Source organism: Sinocyclocheilus rhinocerous, unplaced genomic scaffold (assembly GCF_001515625.1).
Source record: "Sinocyclocheilus rhinocerous isolate Xijiao unplaced genomic scaffold, SAMN03320098_v1.1 scaffold737, whole genome shotgun sequence".
Taxonomy (NCBI): domain Eukaryota; kingdom Metazoa; phylum Chordata; class Actinopteri; order Cypriniformes; family Cyprinidae; genus Sinocyclocheilus; species Sinocyclocheilus rhinocerous.
Window position 1 is genome coordinate 343,336 of NW_015632805.1, and position 9,473 is coordinate 352,808.

General features: G+C 37.5%; 1 protein-coding gene across 9 annotated transcripts in view; it reads right to left on the minus strand.

Annotated features, from left to right (window-relative positions):
- The window catches only part of dnm1a (dynamin 1a), a 65,028-nt gene that overhangs the window by 25,966 nt on the left and 29,589 nt on the right, over nt 1–9,473 (minus strand). For 8 of the 9 annotated variants that reach the window (XM_016556173.1, XM_016556180.1, XM_016556175.1 and 5 more), the window contains 4 exons: nt 9,020–9,071; nt 8,827–8,832; nt 7,152–7,163; nt 4,750–4,863 (listed from right to left, as the gene is read on the minus strand). In XM_016556173.1, coding sequence (XP_016411659.1) covers nt 4,750–4,863; nt 7,152–7,163; nt 8,827–8,832; nt 9,020–9,071 — 184 coding nt within the window. The remainder of the gene's footprint in view (nt 1–4,749; nt 4,864–7,151; nt 7,164–8,826; nt 8,833–9,019; nt 9,072–9,473) is intronic. The other variant, XM_016556176.1, reaches the window with a different exon arrangement.

The window sequence follows — 9,473 nt, forward strand, 5'->3', positions numbered from 1 at the left end:
GTGGGGGGGTCGAGGGCGGTGCGGGTGGTGCTGGGGGGGTCATCCAGCATAAAGGCCTCTTTATTCACGCCGGACAGGGAAAGGAAATCAGCTTCAGAAGAAAAAACACGCCAGCACATCTGGAGTTATTACAAGCCCGCCGTCTTGCCAAGAAACTCCGACATTCCTGCAGCGCTACAAAGCCGCGCAGCTCCCACACACGCACACACACGCGTTTTCCACCCGAACACGCTACATGCACCCCAACCCCCTCCCCGAAATGACACAACACATGCAGCAAATTAATGCGCTTCACTTCCTGTTGACCTTTGACCCTCCACTTCCTGCCGTCTCCCCGAGAAGCAGGAAAAAAATAACAGAAAGCCAGACGGAGGCGGGAAGGAGAAGAAAGTCCCGCCTCTTTCTCCTCTCTTGCTCCTTGGCTCTCTCACTAGTAAAGTTAGTTAACAGTCCTCTGCCACGTCAAGCCTGCGAGTCACTGCAGAGACGAGACGCTCGCCGACAGATGCTGATTTCGGGAGACGCCAGACGGATGTTAGTGGATGCAGTTTTATGATTTATTCGGGAACATGGAATGATGGGAAAAAGCGATGGTGCAAAGATGAAGAGCCTTTGAGGTCCTGCAGATGCAAACTGAGAAAATTGAGACCAACACTCGATAAACACCTGGACTCGCTCGGCCACAGGCTGAAGAGGAGGATGAGGTGCAGTATCTTCATCTTTTAATGGGGAATCTCGAGTTTGATGATGTATTCGGTTTAGAGGCGGTTATTATTACCAGCTGATCTGATGTTAATCGCACAGCAGTGTATAAAAGGCAGATGAAAGATTTATCGGTTCGTACTTAATCCATGTACTTTCTTTAACGTGCAGCAGAGTTTTAGGTGATTTCTATGTGAAATATGAAACCGCAGGCAATGCATCATCACTCTCCACAGGAAACAGGAAGTTTCCAATCAGAACGCATCATCATCTGTGTGTCTCACCTCCACATTCTGCCTGTTTCAGACTCCATCACAGCCTCATCAGACTCGCACTAACTTGCACAATCACATAGCGACCGCAGCACAAGTTTGGTGCGCTGCGACGACTGGTTTAGTTGCGGACGCCCATCCCGCCTGCCCAGTGTTCAGACTACCTGTTCAGGAAGTAGCGTTTGTACAGTAGTCTGCACATTGGTTAGGCTGGACGGGGATGCTCAAGACGGCCCGTCGCCATGACGACTGCTGAACACATCGCCATGACGACAAGAGGAGATCTGCATGACGACAGCAGAGCACACTACTGATGTGAAGTGACTTCACGAAATCATCATCTATTCAGCGTGTAGTGATGTCAAAGAAAGTATGAAATACAAAATAAAGTATAAAATGATACTAATGCAAAGTGTGAAGAGTGTCACTTTATCTTAACAATTCACAGTGATGTTTCTCCTACAAATTCAGACACAGACAATAGTTGCTAAACAAGAATTTTGAGAAATATCTGAGTTCATATCGAGATCTCTGCATTTAGACTACAGACTTGGCAAATCTCTGAGACACTGTCGAGATTTCTTCTGAAACTCTGGTACTATTTCTCTGGAGAAACAGCTCAGATATGAAAGCGATTCTTTTTCTTATGCATATTCATCTGGATCTGGTTAAATAAGATAGATGGAGTGAGTCAGTGAGAGAGAAACAAAAGACCAAAAGATAAAACAGTTTCTCAATGGGTCTCATATGAACATCTTCAGGCTTGTCGTTCACACGCTCTCAAACATCCAGACAAATGAAACCCAGATAAACATGTTTCCACTTAAGACGTCTCCTGGATCACAGTGTTTCCTGATCCGATGCCTTTACACACACATACACTGCAAAAGATGTTGCACTATATGTCAGTTGTAAAGGTAGGAAACCTGTGTTTTGCATATGGTTATGGTAAAACAAATACATTTTAGCAATAGGTTTGGGTTATTTTCATTCTCATTTCATTTTCATTCAGCTATATGTCCTCATTTAGAGCGAGTGTGTGTGTGTCTGTGAGAGTGTGTGTGCGCGTCTGTGAGAATGTGTGTGTGTGTGTCTGTGAGAGAGTGTGTGTGTGTGAGTGTGTGTGTGAGTGTGTGTGTCTGTGAGAGAGTGTGTGTGTGTGTGTGTGTGTTTGATTGACAGGCCTTTGAGGCCATCAGGAGGGTTGCTGGTTCATATGCGTCCAGGTTTTTCTTCATTCATGTCTTTTGTGAGTCACTGGTGCTCGATCTGCATGTGTGATGATAGGAAGCAGATCCAGTATCACCAGCGCTGCCTGCTTCCCCCAAACCCCCGAAAACAAGACGAGAAGATGAGGGAACTCGCTTTGTGAAAAATCAGGGTAAGCAGAAATACATCTGCACTGAGATGTCAGGAGGAAGTGATGTCACTTAGACGCTCGTTGACCATTTAGACAGAGAGTGATGAGCGTCTCTCTCGACCCTCATGTGATGTGTGTGTGTGTGTGTGTGTGTGTGTGTGTGTGCATATGTGAGTGAGTGTCCATTTGCATTCTCTCATATTTGCACATGTATACATACTCTAGTGCACAAGTGCCTGAAATAGCCGTATTATATAAGAAACACTGGTCTGTCCTGTCCTAGACCTTGAGGATTCGTCATGTTCAAGTGTTTCTGCTGCTTTCTGAGCTCATTAGTGACTGTTTTACTTCTGAGTTGGACTGTGTTAGTTTTGGGGCTCTGAGTGCTGGGAAACCGACATCGCCAGCCCACGATAAAATAAATAGACGAGAGAGAGAGAGAGAGAGAGTGTGTGTGTGAAGGAGACTTTGTGTTCGCAGACAGATGAAAGTGGACCGCAGCGCCCCCCTCGCTGTCTCTGCCCCACATGCTTCTAGTTAGAGTGACCCAAACCAGCGAACCACACACACACACACATTTCTTTGAAAGTCAATGGTTTTATGAGGAGCAGCCCTCTCTTGGCGAGTGTGTGTGTGTGTGTGAGTGAGAGAGTGTGTGTGTGTGTGTGAGTGTGTGTGTGTGACAGGTCAGGCTTTGGTATGCACATGTGTGTGCCAGCTTTACACGAGACGCCTACCTAGACAGCACTCTAAAGTCAACATGGAATCAGAATGCACTATAAATAAACATGTTTATTCACTCTTTATTCATCAAGGACGCATTAAATTGATCAAAAGTGACAGTAAAGACATTTATAATGTTATTTCTATTTCAAATAAATGCTGTTCTTTTGAACTTTCTATTCATTAAAGAATTCTAAAAGATAAAATGCATCAAAGTTTCCTCAAAAATACTGTGCAGCACAACATTGATAATAATCAGAAATGTTTCTTGAGCAGCAAATCAGCATATTAGAATGATTTCTGAAGATCATGTGACACTGAAGACTGGAGTAATGATGCTGAAAATACAGCTGCGCATCACAGGAATAAATTACAGTTTAACAGATATTAAAACATATATTACATTGTAATAATATTTTACAATTTAATGTATTTTTTATAAAATAGCCTAAATGCAGCTTTGGTGAGCATAAGAGATTTCTGTGCGTTAGTTTAGTATAACTAAAATACTTTAGTTTTTATTAATATTTTGAGATTTTTTTTTTTAAATTTTAAAGTTTTAGTTCATTTGTGTTTGTAATTTTTTCTAATTTTTTAATATATATATATATAATATTTATTTCAATTTTAGTACATCAAGTTCAACTAAATGAAAATAAGAAATGTTACAATAAATACTAGCTGAAATAAGTTTTTTGTTTCAGTTTATTTTATTTCAAGTAGGCCTAATGAAAATGTGTATATGAGGTTGACATGTTGCCCATTAACATGCTGGCTGTTCACTAGCCCTTCCCTTCATATAAATATTCACTCCACCAAGTGTGACGATCAAAACGTGCTTGACGATTGAGTGTAACGAACAGCATCATCCTGTAACCTTTTCTTTGCTTTTCCTTTCTGAAAGCCTGAGCATGTGTGGAAAGCCGTAGGCGGCATCATCAGAGAAGAGCTCTCGGCAGGTCCTGCAAGCGTCATTTAGCAGGAAAACCTTCCAGTGCTGGAAAATATTCCAGCCAAAAACACGCCAGGGGAAAAAGAGCGTCAAGTCAGCAGAAACCGCCAAAACGGGACAGTTTAAAAATAACCGAATTGAGATCATTTCTTTTCTATAGCGGAAAACTGATATAAATAATTCCACATAAAAGTGTGGCGTTAAGGCTGAAGGGAACGATGATTGGTGAGCAACAGCCGCGATGGCGCCGTTGTTTGAGCGAAGCACACGGGACGTTTCGAGGCAGCGATCCAACGTAAATCAAGACAATGTTGCTTTAGCTTTGACGTGAACGATCCGTTGTGATGCAGTCGTGAGACTGAAGTGAGACAGAACCGAGTTCATAAAAGCATCGAGCCTGAAGTGTGTCATTTTTTGCATGTTACTCATCTACTGTCTTAAAGTGTCTTATAAAACGGATAGTTCCGGTCCTTGATTCTGATTGGCTGAGCCACGTTCGAAGCTGTTGTAAATGACTCTACAAAGTAACATACAGCTTTGTTTACGTTTGTGTGTTGCTCGGCAACCACTTTGTTGCAACCACAACTGATTCTGAGGAGCTACATTGTTTGTTGGGGCTTATTGCTTTATTAAAAGTCACACATTTGTAGGCTGATTGCTCTAAATGTTTCAAAACCAGTCTGTTTGAGCATCTTAACCGACCCGACACAGCAACAGTCGACTCAGAAAACACGTCTCACCTCATCATCCTTGTACCAGGACAGTGATTCGGCCGTCAGGACAAACCAGTACTCCTTAGCTCCGCCCTTCATGATGCTAATGTTATTGATGGTCAGCCAGCCCTTCCTGATCACCTGAAATACATTAGCCATGAAATACTGGTTTACCGCTTACTGCATACTGTACATTATAGTATATACTGCCTTCTGAAAAACAACGATCTGTGTGCAATGATAAACACTTATGAAACCAGAAACATAATATAAGTGTTTCTGCAGGTCTAAAAAAAGTCTAAATTCACCCTTTCACAATTTAAAGCCTTAAAAAGATCTTAAATTAGAGTCATGGCATTAAATGTTGCATGCATTGCAAAAAAAAACAACATTTAAATTAACATCCTTAAATCAAGATATATTTACTGGAGATGCAAAATGAAGAAATTAAGTCTTCTTTTCTGGGAAATGCAACAAAATTAAGTTCACTGTATGCTTAAAACAAGAACAAATATCTATCAATGGGCAATGAAAACTAGTTTCCCCTTTGATTGAATTTTTCATTTTTGTCAGATATTTGTTCATTTCATCATAAACTCACTTCAGTTTGAACACTTTTACAAAAAAACAAGACTTTGCTTCTCAAGTAAATGTTTGTTGATTTGAGAATCTTTAAACATTTGCACTGGAAAACAAGAGAAAAACAAAACTTTTTGATCAGAAAGTACACACTCTAAAAAAAGCTGGGTTGTTTCAACCCAAGTTTGGGTCAAATATGGACTAACCTAACTTTTGGGTTAAAAATGTAATTAAAAAATGTAACCCAACAGCTGGGTTAGTCCATATTTGACCCAAAGTTGGGTTGAAACAACCCAGCATTTTTTAGAGTGCAGTAAAAGTTATTTCCATATTCTAGTATTTTTGGAGCAAAGCTATTCAAGTCTTAAAAAGTAATGGAGAACTGTGTTTTCAAACTTTGAATTGTTGCCAACAACTCATTGAGCTACATTTACATAATGTAAATGAGACCATACTGACGTATTGTGTGCCCTTCCATTTATTTCTTACATTTTCTTTACTTAGTCTTAAAACGTCTTAAATTTACCTTCATAAAACCTACAGAAACTGATAAATGTATATCAATGTATTCAAGCAGTACATACTTCACATGTTCTTGTAATATTGTAAGTTTCCTTCAGATGTTGCTATCATTAAATCAGATGTTTTTATTCAGCTAGATATGAACATAGTAAGAGTTTAACAAATTTTAACTAACTTGCTCTTGAAGATTCTCTACAAACATGTGTAGTGTTTTTATTCATGTGTAGTGAGGTGTGTGTGTGTGTGTGTGTGTGTGTGTGTGTGAGTGTGTTTCTGGATTGTTGTACTGTGACTCGCTTCTGCCTCAAGTGGACAGATAAATAAATACATCACTAGAAACCATTTAGCAAACAAATCAGGCTCTTCTCTATGAAGTGAGCGCTTATATAAAGCTATAATACAAATTATGATATAATATGAATTATAATCTGTATTTTATTTTCTCTTCTGTTCTAATCATGAATTGTTAAGTGAAACAAGTTAAATGACACATAAGACGTTTGAGACAATGAAAAAGAAAAATCTAGTTTTAAACACATATAGCAAGTTCTCTGTATACATGTTGGTTTTCTGTTGTTTTTATTTTCATACCATTTTCAACAAATGATTTAAGTTTTTTATTTACTTTTATTTATGCCATTATATGTTATGATTATTAAGGACATTTTCACCATAAATTCTCATTACTGTAATCTAAAAACTCTTATTATCATGAAACTCGTGCAAAAAACAAATGATTCTTATTGTTATTAAACTCATTACACTACTTAGAAATATTTAAAATAATCTTTCAATTTAAATCATCTTTATTGTATGTATCCATACATGTGTTTAATTGTCGAGAACACAGTACCACAATACAAACAAACAATTAAAATAGCCCTAACATTTTTATACAAAATCTAATTTCTTAATTCTTTTTATTTGGGGGTGAATTATGGCCAGACACGTTCTTGACAGGTTTATCTCATCTTAACACTGAACAGTAGAAAAGCTGCATGAAATACTGCACTGAATGAGTGTTTGGACTTAAATAGAGAACACGCTTGTGGCATGAAGATAAGAAGCAAACCCTCTGTAGTGCACACTATACAGTCATTACGCTTGACTGACATCTTCAGTGGCTTGCATACGGCTTCAGGGAGACACGCAGAAATGAGTTTGATTGTGCAGTGAAAGCATCTTATGCAACCGCTGAATACAGACTCACAGATGTAGACTAGACGTGCATCACTGATGCAAAAGCATGCAAGAGTCCAGTCTTCATGAATTACTGGGATAAACACTTGTGTAACACGTATGCTTTAGAAAACACACAGACGACTTACCATGATTTCATCCTGATGCACCGGAGTAAAACAAGAATAAGAAAAAACATGACAGAAAAAGAGAACACGTCAGTATTGAAAACACAACTGATGCTGTAAAAGAGTATCAAATATATCAAATCGTAAGTGAATCACGACATGTTCTGCGATATATTTTAAGAGAATCAATGTTATGCTGTATTGTGATGAGCATCTGCTGGGGCTCATGTCTCCAAAACACATTTACATCATCTACTGATCAATGCAATGATTATGATTATGATTATACAAGTCTCTCTCTGAACTAAAGATCTGCATCTCCTTATGATACGGTCATATAACGAGTCTGTGCACAGAACCGGAGTTTACACAGTAGGGCTGTCAAAAAAAAAATCGAATTTCGAATATTTGTCGAATTAAAAAAAAAAAATTCCAACGGTTTTGCATTCGAATTTAAAGGTCCCCTGAAATGCTTAGAAACACGCAGCATTACTCTGTGTTGACGTCATTTTAACTGAAACAGGAAGACAGGGCGGGACATATCAAGCAGCCCCGCCCCTTTTTAAAATAGCCAATAGTGTTCGTTTATATCACAGTTTGGGCTAGAGCCGTTCAGAGCCTTTGAGCTCCGTAAAGCCGCAGGGTATGCCAGCCACAATCTCATCCATATTGCTATAAAATATAACATTCTGTGTAGAATTCAAATAGCTCCAATATTTTCCCCCTAACTGAAATTATGCCTTTTAAATTCAAATATAATTCGAATTTTGATTATATTTAAGTAGAAAATTCGAATTTAGTTTTTCAGTCATTTTGACAGCCCTATCACACACACAAACACACATCATGCTGTCACTCGCTGCCCTTAACAACTGAAGAACCGTCACACAGCAGCTCTGACTGCAACACGAGGCTCTGGGTTCAGCTCCGCCTCCGTCATCAGCATTCATGAGTTACCATTTCTGGCATTTAACTTCAGATTTGATCACACTAGTATCATGTGAACACATAATGTTTAAGTCAAGTGGTGGCACTTTCAAAACAGTATGAATTTTACTGTTTACTCAGCATATGGTGACTAGGGCTGGGCGATATGGGCAAAAAATTATCACCATAAATGTCAAATCTTTATTTATTTCAAGTTTAAAGTAAGATTTTTGCTCCAAAGTGGAAGTTGTTGAAACCAGACTGTTAACTTTCCAGTTTCTGCATGTTTTAATGAGCGATATTGTTTCAAATCAAGAAACAGGTTTGTGTTGCCTGATAATATTAATAATAATATTACTTGTTTGTCTCTTAGAAATGCACATTTGATAGTAGTAGCTTGAGAGGATGCAGATGGTAATTTTTGTTCAGTATCAAAATCAGTAACATCTGTAAAAATTGTAGCAACCTCATTTTTATATGGTGAAATTTGATTATTCAAATTATTTATTATTATTTTTATTAATCATTGGTCTTCCATAGTAGCATACATTTAAATCATGATAATCACAGTTAAAGCCACACATAGCACCTTTACCATTGTAAAAATATAACTGGTTTTTAGGTATTTTATGAAAATGCATTTAGTATGAATGCAAACATGCTATTGGAGCTGAACTCGACTGAACCCGGAACGTTCCTGTAACGTCTGATCTAAGATCAGTTCTAAGATGAAGCTTGTACTTGAACTGAGAGAAGCATGAGAACAAACCTGGCCCTGGATCAGTTGATAAGGGCATGAAGATAAAGAATAAGAAACACAGATGAAGAACAGAGAGAGGCAGACGCTGGACACACATCAGATGAGCACGTTTAACGTTCAACACGTGACATGACTCAATATGCACAGAGAAATTAATATTGTGTTTAAATGATGAGTATAAACTGTAATTCAACCCCTTCACCTGATTACCAGCCGCTTTCTTCTTGTTCATCTGACTGCTTCTCTGCTGGGCACTAAACAGGACAGAATTGAACTTAAATCAGCTTAAAATCAGTTATATACATACTACACAATACATACGGTGGCCAAAAGATTTCTTAAAATGTCATTGGGTATCCATTAATATTAATTATAAATAATAATAATATTTTATTCTTATATTATATTTATTATTATTTCTAATTACTATTGATATCATTTAATGTTAGTAATAATATTAATAATAATTATTATTATTTAAATGTATTAAAAAGATTTAAATATTATTTAAAAAATATATTTATTTAATATTAATATTATTATTTATAATTAATATTACCATTTTAATAATACTAATAATAATATATACATAATAATTATTATTTTCTATTATATATTTATTATTTATGATTAATATTGTTTAATGTTAGTAATAC